Source organism: Prionailurus viverrinus, chromosome A1 (assembly GCF_022837055.1).
Source record: "Prionailurus viverrinus isolate Anna chromosome A1, UM_Priviv_1.0, whole genome shotgun sequence".
Lineage (NCBI taxonomy): Eukaryota > Metazoa > Chordata > Mammalia > Carnivora > Felidae > Prionailurus > Prionailurus viverrinus.
This window is the reverse complement of record NC_062561.1, coordinates 194,151,921-194,177,486: the sequence shown is the minus strand read 5'-3', so window position 1 is coordinate 194,177,486 and position 25,566 is coordinate 194,151,921. Positions and strand designations below refer to the sequence as shown.

Here is a 25,566-nt window from a genome sequence, read left to right as displayed (position 1 = left end):
TCAGGAGCTCAATTTCCTTATTAAAAATTCTGGAAGGAGTACTGAAAAACCTGTTAACAGTGGTTATCTCTAAGGGGTAGGACTAGAGGTTGGGAGAAGAGAGAGATTTATATTTTCCATTGTATACCGTTTTGGCTTTAAAAATCTTTCACTATGTGCCTTTATTATTGTTATAATTGCAAATCAAATTATAGGGTCTGTCTTTAGAAAACGAAGTGAAGGGGTTGGCTTAGATCATTGGTTCTCAAAAAAATTTTTTTTTTTTTTTTTTTTTTTTTTTAAGCAGCGGAAGGAACACTTGTCACATCATCCTGCTTAAAAGCCTGATGAACGTATGACCAAGAAGAAATCAGAGCCCCTCTTGCCAGGACGCCCCTACCCCCCAGCTCCCAGCTGCAGCATCTCCAAGGGACCCATTGAACATAGTTTTTGAAACAGCCTGCCCCTCTGGGGAGTCAGCAGTTGGGAAAGAAGAATAGCACGTGGGCTCAGCATCACTCAGACTCTGGGGGACAGGAAACAGGTCGCCTTTGGGTGGTTTCTCCTGGCTTGAAATGATAGATGTTAAAGGGTAGATTTTGTAGCCATTCCAGGTAAAACTGTACCTGGGAACTTCCATAGGCAGGATGCCGAAGGGACAGTAAGAAGACCTGTTCACCTTGTAAAAATTTGCTTTGAACACAGACAACCAGCCTACTTACACTATGCTTTCGGCAAGTTACTTAGGTTGTCTGAGTCTCTTGCTGAATCTGTAAAAAAAGAAGAAACACTGGTGCCTACTTTCTAGGACTGTTGAAAGGATTACATGAGATTACAGTCTCAGTCGAGCCGAGGGCTTGGCATAGTGCCTTGCCCATAGTAGGTGTTCAGTGAAGGTGTTCGGTGACCAGTGGTAGTACCAGTCAGTCATCATCATGACCGAATTCCTGGGCAAGTCAGAAATGACCTTGCCACCTCTTCTTGTAGGTTCTCGGTTAAATCTGTAACCTCTCAGGACCGTAGTTTTCTTAACGTTTAAATTAGAGGTGCTCAGGAATTGCAAATTGGTGGTCTCCTGGGCAAAATCAAGCATGTAAACGTATTTGTTTATTGAGGTATTATATTAAAAATTAAGAAGTAGTGTCTAGAAACTTGAATTCTCCAGTTTCTTTTTAGAAACTGAACATCTGTCTTTACTTGCCCTCCCTCGCTTGGTGAAAGTCAGCTGGCGGCTGCCCCCAGCCCTGCCTTACATGGGCGTGCATACACCTGCCTTTTCACCAGCCCCCTTCCTTTTGTATTATCTGACACCTGGCCAACCCCTGTTTCCACGTAGGCAGTTGGGTTGGCAAAGCCTAGGTTAAAATCACTAGCTCATCCCATGACCCTGAATGTATCCCATTATTTCTCTGGACTGTCACATTGCCATCTATAAAATGAGAGAGTTGAGCTTTCAACCTTGACTTTCTTTGGGTGTTCTGTTCAGTCCATAAACATTTACTGAATTCCTCCTGTTTCCGGGAATTCTAACAGGCATTTGGGAGGATGCAGAGGTGAGTAAGCATGGGCTTGGCCGGGAGATGTCTGGCGGCCATGCCTCTCAAAGTGTAGTCTGCAGAATGGCACCAGTTCACCATGAGATAAAATACAGAAGACAAGCATTTAGAAACTTTTATGGCAATTTGACGTTGCTGTTACAGCCAAGCACATGCTCAGTGGATGTATCTTGTTGAGTAGATATAGATCTGTTCACGTGCTGTTGAACTTATATGGTGAATTTCATGCGGTGCAAGCTGCATACTAGTTCCAATTACCATTGCTGTTTAGCAAACTGTCCCAACTACAGTGGCTTACACCAACAGCAGTGATTTATTTGCTCACAAATCTACAGTTTGAGCCCGGCTGGGCAGAACAGCTCTTCCCTGATCCACACAGTGCCTGCTGGGGTGCCTCCACTGAGGCCGGAGGGTCTGCCTCCGGGCTGGCTCACTCACGTGGCTGACCAGGTGGTGCTGGCTGTCTGCTCCTTTCCATGTCGATCTCTTCACAGGAAGAGGAAGATAACTTCTTCATAGCATAGTGGCTGGGCTCCTCGAGAGCAAGGCAGAAGTTCATAGAACTTTCATGGTCTAGTCTCAGAAGTCACGTTGTGTCTCTTCTGCCAGGCTCTGTTGGTTTGAGATATTCACAAAGGTCTGCACATCTTCAACGGGAGGAAACCTAGATTCTACCTCTTCTTAATGGGCTTGTAGAATGGTTTTAGAAGAATACGTGGGACCTAATGTTACAAATGCCTTTGGAATGCATGATCTGCCATGCTATACGGGTTTGCATTAACCTTGTTTTGCAACAATTACCGCACCCTTTGTGGCTGAAAACAATACACATGTATTAGCTTATAGTTTTATAGGTCATGAGTCCAAGCAGACTTAGCTGGGTTCTCTGCTCAGGGTCTCACAAGGTCACAATCAAGGCGTTCACCAGTCCAGGCTCTTTTCTGGAGGCTGTGAGAAAGAATCCACTTCCAGGCTCATTCAGGTTGTTGGCAGGTGGTTGTAGGATCGGGGTCCCCATTTCCTCTCTGGCTGTCAGCTTGGGGTTGCTGTCTCCTCCTGGAGGCTACCCACACGTGGTCCCTCGATCTTCAAAGCCACATCGAATCTTCCTCACTCTTTGAATCATTTTGACTTCTTAGGCTGCCAGATGGAAGAGACTCTCTGCTTTTTTTGTGTGTGGTTAGATTGTGTCATCAACCTGGATAATGTCCTTTGTTCTGTACCACAGTGTAATCAGAGCAGTAACATCTCGTGTATCCACAGGCCCCACCTACACTCAATGGGAGAGGAGAATAACAGAATGAGGGTCATTGGGAGTCATTCTTAGAATTCTGTCTACCACAGATGGTTTGGTTCACAATGAATTGGAAATTAAAACAAAGTGGTTCATCATCGCAGATAGTTTGAAAGCATTGGTTTAGAGTCCACTAGAAAGGAATGACATGTATACAAATGGCTACAATTGGAAACCTTCAGGGCTAACTTCCAAAAAGAGAGGGGTAGAGCGCACAGGGAGAAGTTAGTGGGAGGAAGATTATTATTTAAGTGAAAGGGGATAGAATTAGAATATGGTATTTGAGGATCTGGTATTTAAATTGAGCGTTAGAAAACAGGTGTGATTTGGATCTTTATTTGTTTTTAATTTTTTTTTTTTTTGAGAGGCAAAGCATGTGGCGGGGGTTGGGGGGGAGAGAGAGAGAGAGAGTCAGTCTCAATCAGGCTCTATGCTCAACACAGAGCCTGACACGGGGCCAATCTCGGGACCCTGGGATCATGACCTGAGATAAAGTCAAGAGTTGGACACTTAACTGACTGAGCCACCCAGCTGCCCCTGATTTGGATCTTTAAAAAAAAAAAAAAAAAAAAAAAGAGGGGCGCCTGGGTGGCTTGGTTGGTTAAGCGTCCGACTTCGGCTCAGGTCATGATCTCACGGTCCGTGAGTTCGAGCCCCGCGTCGGGCTCTGTGCTGACAGCTCAGAGCCTGGAGCCTGCTTCGGATTCTGTGTCTCCCTCTCTCTCTGCCCCTCCCCTGTTCATGCTCTGTCTCTCTCTGTCTCAAAAATAAATAAACATTAAAAAAAAAAAACTTAAAAAAAAAAAAAAGAGGCAGGAGGAAAGGATTCCAGCAGTTTTGTTTCTATGTTGGCACCTTTGGATGTAAACACAGAACTGAACTGAATCAGAGGATATTTTATCACTTCTCTGGGACCACAAACAGTGCTGCCTTAAAAACTCGACCCCAGAGCTCAGTGAGTGACTTCAAACAGTAACCATGTATTATCCCTTACAGGTCTTCAGATCATTTGGGTCACTTCCCTGGTCTTGGCTGCGCTGTGCCATGTGTCTCTGGCTAGCCGTGGGCAGGCTGGGCGGGTGCATCTTTGGGGTTTGGCTCTCTGTCTAGGATGACCACGGTTCTTCTCCCCATGTCTCCTCCTCCACTTGCCCCTCAACACCCCTCTAGCTTACTAGCCTTGGCTTGTTCCCTAAGGGTGTGGGGGGCAGAAGAACAAAAACCAGGGGTGGGAAGAGTGCAAGTCTCTTGAGGCTTCACGCTTGACACACTGTCACTTCTGCCTCCTTCTGTTGGCCAAAGCAGGTCACGAAGCTGGCCCTGATTCAGGAGGTGGGGCAAAAGACTTCATCTCTTGATGAGAGGAGCTTCGGGGTCCCATCGCAGAGGACATGGATACAGGGAGGGGTGGAAGATGGGGGCCACTTCTGCAATCCGTCTACCACAGTCACCCTGAGAAATCTGCCCGAATTCTCTTGAGGAGAAACAAGAGCCTCTTTTCCAGCCTCAAATGCCTTGTTTCTCCAGCTAACCAGAGAAAGTTAAATATGAGAAACCACTGTGAAAAGGTGAAGTGATCCATTAACCAGAGTTACAAGAAGCCAGGCTTTTAAAATAGTCCGTACTCTTCTGTGTAGACATTCCTGGACAACCTTACCACCTCTGCTTTTGCGGTGCCTTCACCAGCCCACGTTATGTTCATCCTTCAGTGCCCTCTGCAGAGCTGTTTCCAGAACAGTTATTCTAGAATAATTCATGGCTGTTCTTTTAGATCTCAGTGGCAGTTTTTTTGAGAAGGAAATGATCTCAAATCTGGCTCTACCATAGACAGAAACTGTGTCTTTTATGTATCATAGTCTCTGGAGCATGTAACCCAGAGCCAACAAATAGTAGTTGCACAATTAATGTTCATCAGATGGATGAATAGATGGATGAATGGATGTGTTAGTAGACACAGATGACAGATGCCTCAGTAGGTGACTGAAGCTTTATTTTAGAGAATCTTATATTATCATAAACTTTATTTCCCTCCTTCCATGTCAGTATGTCAGCTTGAAATCTTCATGTCATTGTTCCACATCTACGTGCTTCAAAGCAAAAACCAAAAAACTGAGTGCACATTGCAGAGGGGAGGAATCGTGTTGTATTCTTCCTCATAAACCCGGTCATTAGCATCGTGTTTCAAAACAAGGTCCCTGAGTTCCCCAGGATGCTAATCATTTGCGAGCAGGCGGGGGTGGGTGGGTGGGGGAACTTCTCATCAAATAAATTTGTGAAATGTTGGATTACACAAAGCTAGGCAGCTCTCTTTTCTGTGACACTTTACAGAGCCTAAGTATGTTAACATCCATTGTAAATTTCCAGGGGGGCATTAGAATATGTAAGGGTTGAAAATTGGAAGAATTAGCTTTCTGTGGGAGATGAGGGAGAAGGAGGGAGGTGTCTCTTTTTAGTGTGGTAAAAGGTATGTAACAATATTTATCATTTTAACCATTTGTGGGAGTATATTTCAGTGGCATTAAAGACATCACAATGTTGTGTAACCATTAACACTGTACCCAAAACATTTCTCATCATCCCCAACAATAATGACTCCCTCTAAGCACTAACTCCCCTCTTCCCCCTGTTAACCTGTATTCTGCTTTCTGTGTGTGTGAGTTTCCCTATTCTGTATACCTCATGTAAGTGGAATCATATAATATGCATCCGTCTATATCTGCCTTATTTCATTAAGCATAATATTTTCAAGATCCATCCACATTGTAGCATGTATCAAATTTTTCATGGCTGAAAAATATTCTGTTGTATGTCTGTGCTGTGTTTTGTTTATCCCTTTGTCTATGAAGGAACAGTCGACTCATTTCCACTTTTTGGGTATGTGAATAATGCTGCAGTGGACGTTGGCATAAAAATACGTATGTGAGGGGCGCCTGGGTGGCTCAGTTGGTTAAGTGTCTGACTTTGGCTCAGGTCATGATCTCACGGTTAGCGTGTTCGAGCCCCGTGTCGGGCTCTGCACTGACAGTTCAGTGTCTGGAACCTGCTTTGGATTCTGTGTCTCCCTCTCTCTCTGCCCCTCCTCCGCTTATACTCTCTCTCTCTCTCTCAAAAATAAATAAACATTAAAAAAACAACAACAACAACTGTGTGAGTCTTTGCTTTCAGTGCTTTTGGATACGTACCTAGGAGTGTAATTGCTGGGTCATCTGGATACTTCTATGATTAACCTTTGAGAAACCACCAAACTGCTTTCCATAGTAGCTGTGAGATTTTGTATCCTCTCCATACAATCTCCAATTGTACAGGGGTTCCAGTTTCTCCACATCCTTGCCAACATTTGTTATTTTCCATTTTTAAAAATTATCACTGTCTGGGTAGCTGTAAAATGGTATCTCATGGTAGTTGGGTTTTTTTTTGTTTGTTTGCTTGTTTGTTTGCTTTGTCTTCCTGTTTTGTAATTCTCTAATTAGCTAGCATACAGTGTAGTCTTGGCTTCAGGAGTAGATTCCAGTGATTCATCACTTAAATATAACACCCAGTGCTCAACCCAACAAATGCCCATCATCTGTTTTCTTCACCCCCCACTGCCCCTCCCTCATCAACCCTCAGTTTGTTCTCTGTATTTAAGAGTCTCTTGTGGTTTGCCTCCCTCTCTGTTTTTATCTTATTTTTCATGCCCTTCCCCTATGATCATCTGTTAACTTTCTCAGACTCCACATAGGAGGGAAATCAGATATCTGTCTTTGACTGGCTTATTTTGCTTAATATAATACCCTCCAGTTCCATCCATGTTGTTGCAAATGGCAAGATTTCATTCTTTTTCATCAGTGAGTAGTCTTCCATTGTGTATGTGTACATTGCATCTTCTTAATCCATTCATCAGTTAATGGACATTTGGGCTCTCTCCGTGATTTGGCTATTCTCATGGTAGTTTTGATTTGCATTTCCCTAATGACTAATGATGTTGAGCTGTAACATATGCTATGTGCATTCTGAATATAAGTCCTTCATCAAATATATTCTTGCAAGTATATTATCTTAGTCCATGGCTTGTCCTTAAAAGAGCAAAGGCTTTTAATTATAATGAATTCCAATTTATGCATATTTTATGCTGTTTGTGTCCTGTTTAAGAGACTGTCCCCTAAACTAAGGTTGCTAAAGTTTGCTCACTTACTTCCTTGTACAAATTTTATAGTTTTGGCTCTTACGTTTAAGTCAATGATCCATCTCAAGTGAATTTGTGTGTATAGTGTGAGGTAAGGATTGAGGTTTATATGTACACATACGGATATCTAGTTGTTCCAACACCATTTGTGGAAAAGATTATCCTTTTCCATGGAGTTTCCTTAGCACCTCTGTTCAGAATCAACTGATGATACATCTAGACTCTCCATGCAGTTCCCATTGATCACATGTGTTTCCTTACTCAAGTACCACACTCCCTTGGTCACTGTGGCCCCAGAGCAGGCCTTGAAATTAGTGGATATTAAGCATTCCAACTGTTGCTCTTTTTCTATGTCCCTTGCGTATCAATTTCTACAAAGATTGCATTGAGTCCACAGATAGAGAATTGACATCTTAACAACGTCAAGTCTTCTGATTTATAAACATATGATGTATCTCTCCATTTGTTTAGAGCTTTGATTTCTTTCGTAGTTTTCGGTATTTAGGTCTTGCATATTTTTGTGAGATTGATCCCTCAAGTGTTTCATATTTTTGATGCCATTGTAGATGGTATGTTTTATTTGAATTTCCAGTGTTTCATTGTTGGTATTTAGCAGTGCAATTTGATTTTCATTTGTTAACCTCGTATCCTGTGACATTGCCGAACTCACTAGTTCTACCTTTTTATAGATTCCTTAGCATTTTTTACATAATCATGTTGTGGGCAGATATTTTGACCTCCATTCTATCTTCAAAGAATAGAGATCTAGAAAGACAACTGACCTGCCTACTGTCCCACTCTTCGTACGTGTAGAGCCAGAAGTCTGAAAACTAGGTCTTTTGGATCCTCCTTCAGGGTTTTCGGTCTCACACCAAGTGATCTCTCAGGTTTTCAAGCCTCAAGAGAAGAAGGTCTGGAGGTTTGCAGTCCAGGGCCGGTGTGACAGCTCCAATCCCTGAAGTCTTCAGGAATCTAGGGCTCCTTCCCACCAGTATCCTCACCATCTCTAGGGAGTGGCCCTCCATCTCATGATCCCGGTGGCACTTGCATTCTAGGCAGCAACACAGAAGGAACGAAGGTTTCTTCAGGTGGGTTCTGGGGAATGCCACACAACACCTGCACTCGCCTCTCGTTGGTAGGACCTAGTCAGGCCACAGCTAGCTGCAAGGATGTCTGGGAAATATCTGCATGCTGAGAAGTCATATTCACAGCTAAAATTCCGATTACTGTGACAGAAAAAAGAGAACAGCTCCTGGGGAACATAAAGTTTTAGAAATCACTTTAGGATCCAGGCAAAGCAGCTCTCTTTAGTTTTGGAACCCATTAAGTTGACCTGAAACCTTTCAGTCAAGAGGATAAAGTTAATCCTCAGAACCCATTTATGGTATTAATCCCTTGGGACTGTAGTAGACATGTGTGATCGTGGATGACTTTCCTTTATCTAGAAAAGAAAACAAAAGATGTCTCTGCTCATTTGTTCATTCATTTAACAAAAATTCCTATCTCCTACCCTCATGGAGGTCACAGTTTGAGGAGAGGCAGACAATAATGAAAGAATCACCCAAATGAATGTGCAAATCACAAAGGAGCAGTAAGGATGCCATCAGGGCACGCTTAGAGATTATGATGTAGTCAAGGAGGTCAGGGAAGGCCCGCCCCTGAGAGTTGGGATTTGTTCCTACAGGGGTGTCTACTTGCATAGCAAAGTGGTGTATTCTCAGAACACCATCCTGTGCTCTGCTGTGTCTACACCTCATGTATCCTGCCTGGGGCACTGTATGTCTTAAGAGATCAGTGTGTAAGAGCAAGAATGCCAGAGTGAGAGCAAGGTAGAGGCGGGGGAAGTGGTGGGGATACCACTCAAGGAAGTTCAGAGCCCTTTTTGGTTCCCACCCCAAGAGAAATGAAGAAGAGTTTAGAGGTTCCAAGATGGCAGATGGACGAGGCCAGGATCATAGTCCATCAGAGACTTTCCTTTGGGGCCAAGAAGGAGCCCAAGGAGCTAAGTACCCAAAGGAGTTTTCTAATAACCGTAGCCATCTGTGCAGAGACACTCCCCTAAGTGCCCGAGCCAGTCTCAGGGACAATCCATGCGTTACGGCAAAGAGAGGTTTACTGGGTCCAGTGGGCCAACAGAGCAGAAAGAACCTCAGCTCCCATTCAGCACCTAGACTCTGTGACTCTGAGGCATGGCACATGGGAAGACCCTGGCAGTTGTGGGTGAGGGGAGGGCAGCACTAGAGGCGGGGATGGCCATCAGTCACCTGCTTTTCCCACTTTCCCCTCCCCCACTGCCCTGCGGACCTTTGCAAGCAGTGAACAGTCAGCAGCCTGAAGCTCTAAGACGGTAGAAGTAAGCCAGTGGCCCACACCTTACCAGGCGTTCTTGGGAATTCACTCTTCCAGCTCAAGGCAGGCATGGCGGATACATCCTGTCTTCTGGTCATTGCCGGCTGACTGTTAAGGGCCACTTGGAGCACAATATTGAGAGGATTCTCAGAGTCTGGGATCCACAAGGAAGAACATTATGATAACTTCATGATGCTGCCTTCATCCTGGTGTGATTGTGGTGAAGAAATAGGATGGCGTATGTAAAGATGCTTTGTCGATTGCGGAGTACTCTCCAAATAATAACTAATAATGGTGGCTCTGATTTTTAGTGCTTCCTAAATACCAAACTCTGCTAAGACCTTTACTGGCTGTAGCTCATGTATTCCTCACAGGAACCTGTGTGCCAGATACTATTCATATCCCCCGTTTCATGTTTGAGGAACCAAAGCTTGGGGAAAACAATGTAACCTGCCTCAGGTCACACAGCTAGGAAGCAGAACTGTGACACAAGCCTAGGTGTTTCTGACTCCAAAGCAGGTGCTGTTACACAGTTGGCTGTGCTGTCTTCAGAGTATAGGGGATCCTGATTGTAATTAGTGCTATTAATAGAGCAAGAACTGAATTGCTTGGTGTCTCAGTTCTCATTCCCCAAGCAGGAGACCAATAAGATGTGTTTGCAACCATTTTTCTACCCCTGAAAGCTAAGAAATTGCTTTGTATGCAGCTCCTCGTCTTGCCCGCCTTCCTCCGTACACATCCACATCTGCTCTGCAGAGCAGGGCAGTGACCCTCTGTTGGGCTCCCTCCACCGAGCCTCTGAGAACACTCTGGAGGCTTTCCTGTGGTCGATCACTTACTGGCTAGACTGGGATTTGCAAGACCCCTTGTGAACAAGGCACAGAAGTATGATTCACTCCAGCGAGTTTTTCTTTCCTGAGAACGGACTGTGTTCTGAGACGTGGGAGGGAGTGGGCAGATGTGTGTGGAAGGAACCATTAGCTGTGATGATTACGCTCATGGGGTGGTTGGCAGTTTGCAAAGCACTTTCCTATTGATTTTCTCTCCAGGCCTCAGTTTTGTCATCTTCAAAGTGGCTATAATGACAATAATAATATAGTAAAGTCTCATCTTACAAAAGGGTTAGGTTATAATAAACTCACCACTTTAGGGGGAAATAACATAAAATCAGAATGGCCCTTGACAATTGCCCATGGAATATAATGACAAACCGCCTCTCAAAAGTCCAGTTTAGGCAGGACTTTTTTTCCCCTGGCTGTAACACCGATGACGATTTCTTCAGTTGAAGTCATCGCAGTGCCTTCTGAGGTAGTGAAAGCACTTCCTCTTCCAAGAGAAGGCTCACTCAGCGCTGAAGTGCTCACATGCCAGAGGCTAGAGAGAACTAGGCCTCCAGGGACACCATCCATGGCACTGGCCCACTGAGCTTGGGGACGGGAGGATCGCCAGCCTCCCCGGTTACGATTTGTTTCTCTTTCTCTTTGACCACGTGTCATGCAATTCCTGAAGGTTACTATGCAGATGATACAGTTCTGTTAGAGGTTTTCTGTTAGAGATTTTGTGACTGGTTGTCCATGAACAGGATTCAAACTTGAAAGTAACATGTGATGGGGCAAACACCAGGCTAGACCAAGGGAGATCTGGGCTCAGACCCCGGGTCATCCCCACCTGCATCGACAGGACTTTGGGCTTATGGACCTTAAAGACAAACTTATCACCCAAGTGTCAGAGTTCTCAGCCTGCATTTCTGGACTATAGACCTGCGGACTATAGACCCTTGTGACTCTGTTAAAAAAAAAAAAAAATCTGTCCGTGTGCATCCCCAGTTGTGTCTTCCTAGCCCATGCTGGCATCATCTCTGCCTATATGTATACGCTGTGAGAGCCTCCTCCCTTAGTTCTACCCTTCTTGGTCTCCTAATCCCTTCTCCACTGGGCTATAACACAGCCTGCCAAATGCAACCTGATCTTGCCACCTCCTATTATATAAAATCTCGGGACAGACAAAATCCTTACACCTGCCCACCTCTCATCCCCATCAGCCTTTCCCTCCTCGTCCGTGTGCCACACACACTGCTTTCTTTCAGTCCCACCTGTGTTTCATCTGTGCCTTGCCACAGGGCCTTTGCACAGCCTTGCTTTTCCCTCCGTCAGGAATGCTCTGTTTTCCTCTTTCAGTTGAATTAACTCCTAATCATACTCCCTCCGTTTCTTCAGGGAAGACTCCCCTAACCTTGCTGATGGGATCAAACCCTCCTGATCTGATCTGAAAGAAAGGAACCTTTTTGCACCATGTACTTTTTTTTTTTTTTTTTAATGCACACACCACTGAGCTATTCCAGTTTATTTGTGGTTCTGGATTAAAGTGAATAATCCCCCCTGCCACACACCATACTGTAGCTCTATAAGAGCAGGGTCCTTGTCTGTCTTGCTCCCCAATATCCTGGACACATAGCACAGAGTCTAGCATGTGCTTGTATTCATTAAACATTTAAGTGGGTGGATGGGTGGGTGAGAGACTCAAATGAACATTATAAAATTATGGATCAGAGTATTGTGCCCCCCCCCCCACACACACACACATACCAGGTGATAAAACATTTGGGAACTTCCTCTGAAGAAAATAGTACAAGTTGATGTCATTCTTTTAGAATGGAAGCAAGAAGTTGCTAAAGATTCCATTTGCCCTTTAGATAATAGACATTACAAATATCTTGGCTATTTTTCTCTCTGCTGCTTGAAAAAGTCTCTTAATGAGCTTTCACACCTTAAGTAGCAAATGACCTTTTCTAGAGCCATCTATACAAAAGGTGAATTGGACAGGTGGATCTGCCCTTGAAAGTACAGAATCAGCCTTTTTAAACGGTGGTTCCTGTCTGTGAATGACCTTGCCCTCTTAGGAAATGGGGCCCCTTCTAGATTTCAGATTCCAACATCCTGGCATCGAGACTGCGGAGTTATCAGAGCTGGGAAAATGGACAGTTGCTGAGTGGAACAGCAGATTCACCTGACCTGCACTCAGCAGACTCAGGCAGTCTCGTGGTCACTGGGCTGTAGTGTCTTCATCCCTCATAGACAGTGCCCTTTACATTTCATGGTTGTCTCATACAGCTTGGTACTGGTTATGGTGAAAGGCAGGTTGTCTCTGAACAGCGGCCTACCAGATAGCGGTTGGGGTAAGGTCAGCCCCATAGAAGTCTGACCCAGGGAATGCCGGAAGGAGAGTGGTCCTGGGCCAGAAAGAGGGAACCTTTCCTCTGAATGAAAACAAGATCATCTTCTACCCTCTCTCCCAGGAAGAGGAGGATTCTGAGATGAATTGAAAGTGGATAGGTAGTAACATTTTATTCTTGGAGCTCTACCCCCACCTGTTCCTTGCTCAGAGACCTTCTGTGGCTCCCACCTGCTGAGCAGCTCCAGTGTAAGGTGCTCAGAGTCCGGTTCAGACTTCCTGGCCTCATGGCCCATGAACTCTCTTTTGTACTCTACTCACTCCAGCCAAGTCAGGCTCTTTGCCATTAAGTAAACATGTCCCTTACTTCATGAAGTCCCTTTCTTTGTACATGCTTTCCCTTCAACTAGATGCTGACAGCCGCCCCCCCCCCCCCGCCCCCGCATTGCTGCCTGTCAAAATCCTACCCATCCTTTCAGGCAACTCTCATAGACTCTGCTTCTGTAGGAATCTTTGCCTGATTGTCCCAGGTAGAATTTAATCTTTGGTTCTTGTAAATACCTGTAGAATTTATCCGTACAACTTTCAGCGCCCTTATATTAGTATTGTGTGTGTTTTCCTCTTATGTGCTTGTCACATATCCATGCTATTTGTTGAGTCCAGGGACTATCTTATTTATCTTTGTCTCCCCCACAGTTCTTTGGACATAGTAGGTCCCCGATTTACCAACAGAGTCATCCTTATTTGTTGGATGAATGAATAAATAAAAACAATCCAGCTTATGTCCTCAAAACTCATAAAGGAAGTACATTTATCCAGTTGTCCAAACTCCCTTGCTTAAAGTAACTTTATGCTTTCAGTAAATCAAGCTGTACCTGGCCCTCTTTGAAGTATAACCTTGCAGGCAACCTTGAGGAGAATGCTTTGCTGTATGCGTGTGTGTGTGTGTGTCTCTGTGTGTGTGTGTGTGTGTGTGTGTGTGTGTGTGTGTGTGTGTGTGTGAAGGTTATTAGAATAATCTACTTAGCAGATAAACAAACGTTTGGAATTATACAGAGTCATTTAAACCTCAAAGCAAAATCATTCCAGTGCCTTTGTAGGGTTGGGTGAAAGGAGGGTCAAGGGGAGCAGCCATGTTAAATTTGCAGCAGAATCTGGTCTGTCATATGTCTTCAGACCCTGGCTGCAGCAGATGACCTTCTCGGTTTGACTTTGGGCATTGCTGTTTTGGAGCATATCACCCGTTTTCCGTATTTTGAAGACACTCGCCAGCTGAACGAGGGATGCCAGAGTCCTCTGAGTGGGAGTCGCAGAGTCTGCAATGTTGGGATTAGAGTGCACTTTGATAGATCTTTCTTCTTGGGCAGAACACAGTTGGCTTGCTTCACCATCTTTCTTTCTGCCCTCCGAAGGGTGCCAGGCACGCTAAATAGTGATTCAACAAAAGATTAAAATTCCGTCTGTGTGTGAGTGTGTGGCTGTTTGAACACTAATCGATTCTTTCCGTGGAATGTTAAGTAAAAGCACGCAGATACCAGAAGCAGTTATTTAGAGCAGCCAGTCAAAATCCATTTCCCATTTATTGTTTAATGGGATTGCCAAGTTAATTCTGCCAGTCTCCTCCACAGACTCTCCCTCACCTCTCTTTCCATGCTCCCTCCCAGCCCCTTTGATTCCTGTGCCAAAAGGACCTCTGGAAACCAAGGGCAAGAGATGGTTGCTGAAGGGAAGCAGTCACAGCTTTCACAGACAAATGTTCGAGTCTGTAGAATTAAAGAAATTTACAGTTGGCCCTGGATTGAAAATCCAGACGTGCTTGCTTGCATAATATTAAGTGATTGCTATTGCGGAGGAATTGCTGTCTTTTGAGAAGCGCTGTCCACGCCTTTCTTGTTGCTAAGGGTCCTGTGACATTTGTTTCTATTGCACATTGCCACTCTTAACTAGGAACTTTCTTCTTTTCTGAAGAATTTCCACCTGGGTACATGCCCTCCTGTGAATGAGGAGACTCTCTAAATCCTGTTATCAGCAGTGGCCACTTGCATCAGCTCAGGTGTTACATAGGTTGCGTCTACAGGGCTTATGGTTTTATTATTTGATTCCCGCCCTCTTCTGTTCCTCCAGACGTGGCTATCATAAACACCGGGTGATAAGCTTTCTCTAAAAATAATGTATTACTAGGCCCCCTTTACCGAGAAGGCCTGACTTTGTGCCAGACACTGAGCTAGATGCTCTGTATTGATTAGCTCAGTTCATTCTCCCCAACAACCCACAGGTTATGGTTATTCTGTTAGTTTTCCCTATTTATCAGTCAGGGAAATTGGGGTCCACCTACCCCAGAAGTGAAACCTAGGTTTTTCCAACTCTGCAGCCGGAATGCTCTGAGTCATTAAACTAGGCAGCCTGCCCCTTTGATGAGCAGCCCTCAGTCATTCAGCTGGTATTTATTGAGGGCCTAAGATGGACCAGGTGTTAGCCTAAGAACGCACACTGATGAACCAAAACAGGTGATGCCCCTGCCTTCAAGAGGCTCACAGTCTGTCCCAGGGAGGGAACAGCCAGATCTGGTTTGGGCTTTGGGGCTGGCAAGCCAAGGAATTTAGGGAAAATCTGTTCTATTCTATTAGCTTCAGATTTCATATCGAGATAGCTAGATTTAGACAAGTGGTTTTTCCAGCTTTATTGTGAATCAGAATCACTTGGGGATTGTGTTTAAAAATACATCGGGCGCCTAAGTAGCTCAGTCAGTTGAATCAAGAGTCAACTCTTGATTTCGGCTGTGTGATCCCAGGATCATGGGATTGAGCCCTGCACTGGGCTCTGTGCTGATGTGGTGCCTACTCAAGATTCTCTCTCTGTCTCCCTCTGCCCCTCTCCCCCACCTTTGCATTCTCTCTCTCGCTAAATAAATAAATAAATAAATAAATAAATAAAAACACATCTTGGCTCCCTACCCCCAGGTACTTTGATATAATAGGTTCAGGGTAGGGCCAGGAAATTACATCTATAATGAGGTCCCAGGCCTCCCAAGAACCACCCTTTGAGAGAGACTGATTGGGCTGTAAGCCCCCATTAACACTTATACAGGCTTTGTGTTGTCCTGCCAGTATCCCCAATGCCTGGCACAGGGTAGGTCTTGATAAATGTTTGGTGATAGTTCGGATGATCTGTCTGTGGGGTTTCCATGGATGGACCTCAGAGAGTCCTGAACCACTTGAAATTGACCACAACTTTTGTTCAGGTTTGTGGATAGGATTAAAAGAGCCCTCTGAGCACTGAAAACTCTGTGATTTTAGGATTGAAACCTAAATTTTCTCCTACTGAAAGCTCAGACCTATTAATTGTGAAGCAATTAATAGCAAGCTTTGAGTTCTGTATCCAGGTGATCTGATGAGAAGATGTCAGTTTACAGTAGATTCTTAAAATTCTAGAGGAGTTGATATCCACAATTTATGTGAAAATTCTGGAAGTTCTTGGGATGCATCCTGTTTTTATGATTTCTCACTTCATCTGAATGTACCTTTTGGGTCAGTAGTGCTGTCTCCATTTTCCAGGTGGGAAAATTAGGGTGCTTGTGGCTTCTGGACCTTGTCCAAGGTCACAACACAAGGACTCTCTTCACTGAAGACTAGCCTGGGAGTCAGAGAACATGGTTCTTATCGTCTTGCCTGCTTATGTGGCCTTGGTTGGGTAGCTGGGCCTCTTTGGGCCTCAGCTTCCCCATCTGTAAGATGGGGGAGGAGTAGACTAATTGATTCTGAGTATCTGCTTAGCCTGGATATTTGAGGACTCTCTATAACTATGTGCTTAAATGTGCAGAACTCCCTGTGTCTGTAGGCTCTGACGTCCTCTTTGCTTAGGGAGATGGAAGGGCCAGTGGGACCACCTGAACAGCATAGATCCTGTCCACAGAGCATTCCAGAAGGCCAAACATCATAAAAGCAAAGGGCAGTGCAGGTCGTAGAAGCTGAGGGTGTGAAACTCCCAGAATTTTGGAACCTCAACTCTCTACCCTGTCAGTTCAGCAATTCACTGTTCATTCTGAGAACAAGATTCAAGGAGCCTACTTCCATGAGGTCACAACTGTGTGATTCAATCCCATGCCGCATTTCCCATGTCGAGGGAAGACTTTGATGAACATATGGAGGAAACAGAGCCCTCCGTGGAATTTTAGACTCTTGAAATGTCCTTTAAGGGTCACCTAGCCCTTGCTACTCAGTGTCCTTCATGAACCACCTGCATCAGCATCACCTGGGAGCTTGTTAGATGTGCAGAGTCTCAGTCCCCACATCAGAATCTGTGTTTAACAAGATCTCCCACCCCTGCTCTGTGATTGCACTGCACATTAATTTTTTTTTTTTTTTTTTGAGGGAGATGGGGAGAGAGAGGATCCCATTTAGGCTCCACACTGTCAGCACAGAACCCAATGTGGGGCTCAGTCTCACGAACTATGAGATCATGACCTGAGCTGAAATCAAGAGTAGGACACTCAACCGACTGAGCCACCCAGGCGCCCCTGCTGATTTCATTTTGAGAAGCACTAGCTCCAATCCAGCCTTGAGTCCCCTCTTTCACATCCTGATGAACTACCAAGCATCCTATTCCTGGCCTCCTCTAATATCTTCCTCCTAGTTGGTCCTGTTTCATCCTAGCACGATCCAACTTTTGGAATTTCTTCTCTACCTTGAGCGAAGCCCCCTGCCATTGTCGCTCATTCTAGCCTTAGGACCTCAGAGAACAAGATAACTCCTTCTGTGTTCCCCATGGCTTCTCATCTCCTAGTCCTCCTAACACACAGTTTCTAATTGCAGCACTGTACATCGTATATTATACAATAGTGTGTATTGAGGCAATATTCAGACTCGCTGCGGCCAGGCAAGCGACACAAATGAGAGATGGGAACCAGATGAAAAGCAGTAAGGAATGGTAGGGACTGTGGCAAGCTGGAGAGGCTTGCCTCACCTAAGCAGGGCAGTTCTTGTCACTCCCCGCTGAGGAGCTGAGGGAACTCAGCCTGAACATTGACATGTCTTGAGTTTTCAAGAGAAGCCAAAAATCTTGATAGAACAATAGGAAATCTCCCTTCCCTGCCTGCCCCCCACCGCCGCACTGGCAATTAAGAAACAAGATGAAACAAAAACAAAACCAAACCTCAAAACCCACCAGATTGTTTTTGCTAGCGACCATACTTAAGGTTTTTGTGACCTTTGATGATCAATCTGTTCAACTTGGATACTAGAGCCCAGGTTTGGTCTGAGCAGCTCAGAGCAGGCAGGATTATGGCCTCTTTATTCGAGACTAGTAGTTCTTAAACTCAAGAATGGCTTAAGACCTCTTGGAGGACGTGTGTGTGTGTGTGTGTGTGTGTGTGTTATGGGGGGGTGGGCAGAGAGAGAGGGAGAGAGAATCCCAAGCAGGCTCCATGCTGCCAGCACAGAGCATGATGCAGGGCTTGAACCCACGAAGCTGTGAGATTGTGACCTGAGCTGAAATCAAGAGTTAGATGCTTAACCAACTGAGCCACCCAGGCGCCCTGGAGGACTTGTTAAGACATAGATCTTAGGGCCTCCCCCCACCAGGGTTTCTGTCTCAGGAGGACTGGGCCAGAGCCCAGGAATTAACATTTTTCACAAGTTCCCAGGTGGGGCAGTGCTGCTCATACTTTGAGAACCTCTTTAGATGGGCTTCTTCCATTTAGGTGGCCTCAGTCTGCAGAGCCTCTTGGTTCTACCAGTGAGCTGAGCAGTCACCTGAAGTTTCCAGTCTTTGGGTAGCAGGAGAAGGAAAAGGAATTGGGAGGGAGGGCTGGACAAAACATTGCTAAACAGCCCTTGACCCATCCCTCTTGACATCTCAGTCATGGAGTATTTCTTGGGCAGGCGCCTGACCCACCCCAAGGCTTGGCTGCTCTTCCAAATGGAGATGTGGCCCTGATCAGTTTCCACTTGTATTTGTTCATTTATTAGGAGATTTGGTTGTCGGTTTGTTTTCAGCAGAGGACCTTTTTAAAATGAAATCCCGCATGGAATCCTGGTACAGAAAACAGACAGATGCATTGCTGGTGTGGTTCAAAGGGGGCCAAGCTCCTCCTCTCGGAACCCCTCGTCCCAAAGCAGCGCTGAGTGTCTCCTGTGGAAATGTAGCTGAATGCAGTGGAAACTTGCTGAAGGGGCTTCCAGCGCAGCCTCTGTGTTTTCTGAGAGTCCTGAGAACTGTTTGCAGGCACGTGGCCTTTGTTTTCACAGTTTTCCTTCCCTCTCTGACCAACACGTCTGGCATGCTAACTTTCAGAATTTGCTTCTTGCAACTCAGAGAGGTCCGTAGGAGAGGGAATGAATGCAAAGGATTGCGATTATCATTAGAGCTGATGTAAGGATATTGAGCCGTTGTGGAAATCTGCTAACACAAGGATCAGCCAGAGACTTAAAAAATTGGCTTGGGGATGATTTTCTTCTGGTGGCTTCTTGTTAGTGCTAATGTCGCAGCGTGTCACATGCTGCGGGTCTTCGTAGCTAATTACATAGGAAAAAGGACTGTTGCCTCCTGCATGCCACAGTGGCAAGAACAAGTCTGCAAGATTTTTAATGGGCAAGGTGATGTGGAAAGCCATTCTCATTTTCGTGAACACAGGAAGACATTTAAACAGCCGTGCAGCGCAGCGTTACCTGGGGAAGGCTCTAACTGAGCCCCGGGGCCAAGTGTTTAGACTTCACTGTTGGCATGGGGAAGCATCTGGTGCCCTGTGATGACCCCAGACAGTGGCATGCAACTCCTTTAATTAGGGAAACCGCTTCCTAATGGGCACACCAGGATGGGCTCATCTCCCAGACACAGGAAATGCCTTCAGAGCCTGGCCCCAGGGGGCTGCTCTCTTGTGGCCGCTGTATTTTCCCATTTTTTTTCAGCCATCCAATTGCTTGTTCATACACTCCACACACACTGGCCAAATGTTCACCCTCTTGGGGACTAGGCTCTTCTTGGGAGTGTAGAGGTGACCAAGAGCTGGCTTCTGCTTCTGTGCTCAGAGCTCCTCAGGCCCAGCCCAGGTCTGGCCACTCTCCACCACACCTGGAAGTCTATGCCCTGCCTCTCATTTCTGCTTACCTGAAGCTTAGCCCAAATGCCTTCACGTCTGTGAAATTATCTCCGGTTCTCCCAGGTGGAAGTGAACACCTGGGGCCCTGTCTCCAGGCCTCTGATCTAAGTAAGGTTCGCTTACCTGCCTTGTCCAGTATGTAGCCACGAGCCACCTCTGATTACTGAGCACCTGGGAAGCTCTGAATTAAGGTGAACACAAGTACAAAATACACCTGATTTCAAACCTAGTACCTTCACAATGACGATATTTTAGGTAGGGTATATTGGGTTAAATAAAATATATTACCAAACCTAATTCATCTGGTTTTTGTTTGTTTTTTCTTTTAGCATGAATACTAGAAAATCTAAAGTTACACGTATGGCTCACATTTGTGTCTCACGTTAGATTTCTGTTGGACAGAGTCACACTTACTGCTTTCTCCCTTGGGGGAAAGGAAGGTCTGTCCATCTGTTCTCTCCTGCCGGTTTGTAGTTCCAGGAGGGTGGACATGTGTACCTGTCATCCTTCTGACCTTTGCCCACCTGACTGGCGTATGGCCAGTGCTAACAGAGGTATACTGAGAGAATTAATAAATGAACAAATGGTGACAGACCATCAGTCAAAACCAACACGTCCCATAGGTAGTGCAATTTCTGGGACTCTGTTACTAAATTTATTTCCCCTTTCCTTCTTTTTCACAGTTGTTATGTTTTTTTTTTTTTTAAGGGCTCCCACAATCAGCAGAAGAAGATATTTTTCCTGGGAGATGGGCAAAAGCTGAAGGATTGGCATGACCAAGAAGCCATCAGGAGGGACGCCCAGCGCATAGGTATGGACAGCAGTATTGCCGGCTGGCAGGTCCTGTGAAGTGTGTGTGTGTGTGTGTGTGTGTGTGTGTGTGTGTTTAGCAGGCATGTCTGTACCTCCTGTTGCCTCCCTCTCCATTTACCATCCTCCCTCCCCCTGTTTCCTGGGGGTCCCCCTCTTCACCTGTTAGCTGACCCCTTTCTCCACTCACACCATCAGGTACACTGCCTTCAAGAGTTGTCCCTACTACCTTTATTGGGGAGTAGATGTCTCCTCCTCATGAGGTATTTTGCCACTAGAATAAAGAGCGGTCGTGATAAGAGCCAACATTTATTAAACACCTACAGTGAGCATGGAGGCCCGTGCTGCACACTTTGTACATTTTCTCAGTGAAACCCCAAGTCACCCTTTGTGGCCCATTTGACGAGAAGGGGCCCATAGCTCAGAAACGCAGGGTAATCTGCCTGCAGTCACACAGTGAGAAAGAGGCAGGCTTGGGACTTGAACCCAGCTCTGGAGGACAGAGTCGATCCCTACCCAGCTCTGTAGCCATAAGACTGAATGGAGTTAGCAGGCTTCAGCTCAGGTTTTCTTTGGCTAATTAGTCTTTGGAGCAGTTCCTATTACACCAGGGAGTTGGGAAGGGTTGGGGGCGGGGGGAGTATATAGAAATTACGTGGAGAGTCGTCTCTAGAGAGCCTGGACTTAGGGGTCAGGAGGGTAGCCCCGACACCACGGACTGGGTGTTGTGACAAGGAAAGGGACAGATTTGAAGCAACTTTACAAGGCTGGAAAGCACTGTACAAATAGAGGGATTGGTATTTTATTCATTTCATCCCAGTTAAAGGCACCACCACTATTGATTTTTTTTTTTTTTTTTTTTAGATTACATTATGAAAAAAAAAAACCCCAGACTATAACAAGCCTCCAAATAGAGCTGATATAATAACTGATGGTCAGGGAAATCTAAAGACATGACATGCATTTTTCTATAAGCCAGTGATTTAAAATGAAGTGGGGGTGGGTTCCGCTTAAGCTGGGAGAGGAAACATTTGAAAAGAGCTGATTCTCCAGACGGATATATCAGAATTATTAGAACATTGGGCTAACTAGCAAGGAAAGAGTAAGCAGTGGAAACGGTATTAAGAATAATAATAACCAGCTTGTGTTGAGTGTGAACTCTGTGCCAGGCATCTGGCGTGGCATTGTCTCCTTAGTCATTACATTGGCCCTTCTTTTATCCCAGTTAGTACAAAGAGCAAACCCCGATCATCGAAAGGCTAATGGCATGCCCAGGGTGACATTGCTGGGAGTGGCAGGTTTGGGCCTTAAGCTGTACTCTGCCGGATTCCAGGGCCTGGGCTCTGAATTGCTTCCTGGTACCCACTCCTGAAACTTCCCTCCCCAGGCAGATGCTTCTGGCTCTTCTTTCTCTGCTTGCTGCATTTGTGTCCCTTGTGGAATCTGGCCTGGGCACTAGGCAGCAGCGTCTTCTCATGGAGCGTTACAAGATGGCGGCGTCCTCTCATCTGGCTGGAGCCACAAGGCTGTAGGCACAGGCCTTGGCCCCACCTCTCAGCTTGCACCTTCCCATCAAGCTGATGTTGTCAGTGTTTACTTTGCAAAGTAAATAGGGTGTTGCTCATACCACAGGCTCCAGAAGATGAGGTGATTTTTAATCAGCTGCTTTTATGACCATTTCTCTCCCATTGCAGATTCTTGGGCTGTTATTGCAGGGGTTGGTGTGGACATTCATACTCACCATCTGCACCCTGAGAACCCAGAGAATAATTTCCTGGGCCATCAGGGTCTCTTTCCCCAAATGGATTGTGTAGAGAAAGGACAGCTAGCGCATTATCCACCCAAATCCATGACTCAAAGCAACATTTTTCAGGCAATCCTGGCCTAGGCTAGACAGATCTTAATTGTTTGCTGGCTTAAAAGATCAAAGCATCTTTTATCATTTGTGGCCATTTTTATTTGCATATGAAGTCTGCCTTACCTAGAGAGTAACCCTATTCCTCACAGGAGTGTAAGTGATTTATCGTTCATAAATTCTGTCATGGATGCAACTTCACATTTGAAATTCAGAGAGTTGGTGTGACTGGCCCGTGGTTGGTCAGCTCTTAAGTAGACCTGGCCTCCCATCCCAGTGGTAGGATCCATGGTCAGGAGTGTTTGGGGCCCCTGGCGGATTGGGGAAGCATGGGCTTTGGAGCCCACAGCCCTGCTTTTATAACCTTCTTGAGTCTCAGTTTATCCATCTGTAGAATCAGGGTTCACAAGTCCACCCTGATGGCTTGCTGTGGGCATTACATGAGGACAATTACATGAGGCAATTGACAATTACAACATGGACAATTACAAGTCCACCCTGATGGCTTGCTGTGGGCATTACATGAGGCATTACATGGCATGGCCATGGCTGAATAAACCCTCATTCCCCTGCCCCCTTTATACCCCAACCTCACAAAATCTGGAGGTCCGCTCTGTATCCAAGGCTAAAGTTTTACCTCTGTGGCTTAATTATATTTTTCATCCTTCTTCCCCCACCCCATTCAGTTAGCAACACTGATTTTGCTCTTTTCTCCTAGGAAATGGAGAACAAGGGAGACCTTACCCCATGACCGACGCTGAGCGAGTGGATCAGGCGTACCGAGAAAATGGATTTAACATTTACGTCAGTGATAAAATCTCCCTGAATCGCTCTCTCCCTGATATTCGGCACCCAAAGTGAGTGTAACGTCTCTCATCTTCTGGGATCTAAGGATTTTGCCCGTGGCTCTTGATGAGAATTAATTAAAGAAACAGGTACATAAAGCGCTGCTGGAGGAAATTCCCTCCTTGGTAGCCCGGGCCTTGGTGCGGAGGTTTGTGTGATCCAAGTCTCCTAGATTTAGCGGTCGTGTGGCAGAGGGATGAAAGACAGCCAGTCTCCTTCCCCTTTGCAGGCAGTGGGACCCATGTATCCTCTGCATTTCCCCTCTTTGGCCCACGGGGAAGTTCAAAACTCAAGTTCAGACCATTGCAACGACAGCTTCAACCCTTGTGCTCTCCGTGAGGAGATACATTTTTATTTCCTTTTCTTAAACAGGGGACTTTGTTTTAGCTGCCGTGTGCATGTGGGTATTTGTGTCTTTTTTTTTTATAAGCTACCTCAGGTCATTTTGAGACAGGACACATTGTAACGATGATAAAGAGATAATAATGGCAGCTAACATCCATTGAACAGGTATCATGTGCAGGCACTTCGTTTGCTTTAAATGTTGTAAGTCCTGTAAGGCCACAGGTGGCCAAGAAGCTGAGCCAGGTCTCCAGCTCAACCAAAAACTAGACTCTGGACCTGAGGCTGTCCTGCCTCCCTAGGTGCCTTCAGTAGAGCTGTTGTGGTCATGGTGATTTTCTTCTAGAGCGGTAGTGCCTAGAGTTGGTGTGCAGTACAATCACCTAGAAGGATGTTAGAGCCCAGGATTTTGAGCCTCACCCCCATAAATCCTGATTCAATAGATGTGGGTCAGGACCCAAGAATTTGCATTATGAACAAGCCCCCATGTGATGCTGGTGCAGCTTATCTTGGGTCCACACTACCACCAAAGGTAGAATGGGAGTCTAGAATGGGAATTCAGATGGGAATTCTACAGGAAGGCAGTATTGAGTGGCACCAGAGCATAAAATGTGCTGCTCAGGAATTAAGAAAGTAGAGCCCAGGAAAAGATCATAGCAGCTGACATTTACTAGGTGCTTACTGCATGCCAGGCATCATTCTTAGCCAGTGGTTCTCAGAGTGTGGTTCCCGGACCAGCAACGTCATGGGCACCTAGGAGCTCATGAGACACGTGGATTCACGGTTTCAGCCTAGATCTACTGCAGCAAAAGCTCTTGGGAGGCACCCAGCAATCCATGTTTTAACAAGCCCTCCAGGTGATTCTGTTGCAAAGCTTAAGTTTTAGAAGATATTCTAGGTACGTTAAGCGCTTACCTCACTCGGCCAAACCTTCCAAAAACCAACGACGTATGTACCTTTATTATCATCATTTTACAGGTAAGGAATTGAGGCACAAAAAGGTTAGGTAATTTGCATACGATGGCACAGCTGATTAGTGGAGCTGGAACTTGAAAGCAGGAAGTCTGATGTAGCATCTGTAATCCATAAGATCTTTGCACCTGTAAGAACGCAGTTGGTAGAAAGCAGTACAGGCACACCTCAGAGATACTGCCGGCTGTGCTCCAGACCACCGCAATAAAGTGAGTCAAATTAATCTTTTGGTTTTCTCATGCATACAAAAGTTGTGTTTACACTAAACTGTTTTCTGTTAAGTGTGCAATAGCATTGTGTCTAAAATCCAATGTACACACCTTAATTAAAAATATTGCTAAAAAGTGGGGCGCCTGGGTGGCTCAGTTGGATAGGTGTCTGACTTCGGCTCGGGTCATGATCTCGTGGGTTCATGGGTTCGAGCGCCGTGTTGGGCTCTGTGCTGACGGCTTGGAGCCTGGATCCTGCTTCCGATTCTGTGTCTCCCTCTCTCTCTCTCTCTATCTGCCCCTCTCCCGCTGGTACTCTGTCTCTCTCTCTCAAAAATAAGTAAACATTAAAAAATATATATTGCTAAAGATGCTACCCATCGTCTCGGCTTTCAGTGGCGGAGGGTCTGGCCTCAATGTGGATGGCTGCTGACAGATCAGGGTGGTGGTTACCGAAGACCGGGGTGGCTGTGGCAATTGCCTAAAAGAAAACAATAAAGTTTGCTGCATTGATGAACTCTTCCTTGAAAGAAAGATTTCTCAGTAGCATGTGATGCTGTTCGATAGCATTTACCCACAAGAGAACTTCTTTTAAAACCAGAATCAGTCCTCAAACCTCACCTCACTGCTTTATCGACTCCCGTTTATGTAATGTTCCAAATCCTTTGTTGTCATTTCAACAGTCTTCACAGCATCGTCACCAGGAGTAGATTCCATCTCAACAAACCATTGTCTTTGCTCATCCATAAGAAGCAAGTCCTCATCCATTTTGGTTTTATCATGAGACTGCAGCTAATTCAGATATAATAACAAAAATGAAAACGTTTGAAATATTGTGAGAATTACCAGTATGTGGCCCACACACGAAGTGACCAAATACTGTTGGGAAAATGGCACCAACAGACTTGCTCAACACAGGGTC

General features: G+C 45.5%; 1 protein-coding gene across 1 annotated transcript in view; it reads left to right on the top strand.

Annotated features, from left to right (window-relative positions):
- GALNT10 (polypeptide N-acetylgalactosaminyltransferase 10) overlaps nucleotides 1–25,566 on the top strand; it is a 225,604-nt gene that overhangs the window by 72,299 nt on the left and 127,739 nt on the right. The window contains exons 2-3 of the mRNA XM_047826528.1: nucleotides 20,319–20,421; nucleotides 22,994–23,132. Of these exons, the coding sequence (XP_047682484.1) occupies nucleotides 20,319–20,421; nucleotides 22,994–23,132 (242 nt within the window). The remainder of the gene's footprint in view (nucleotides 1–20,318; nucleotides 20,422–22,993; nucleotides 23,133–25,566) is intronic.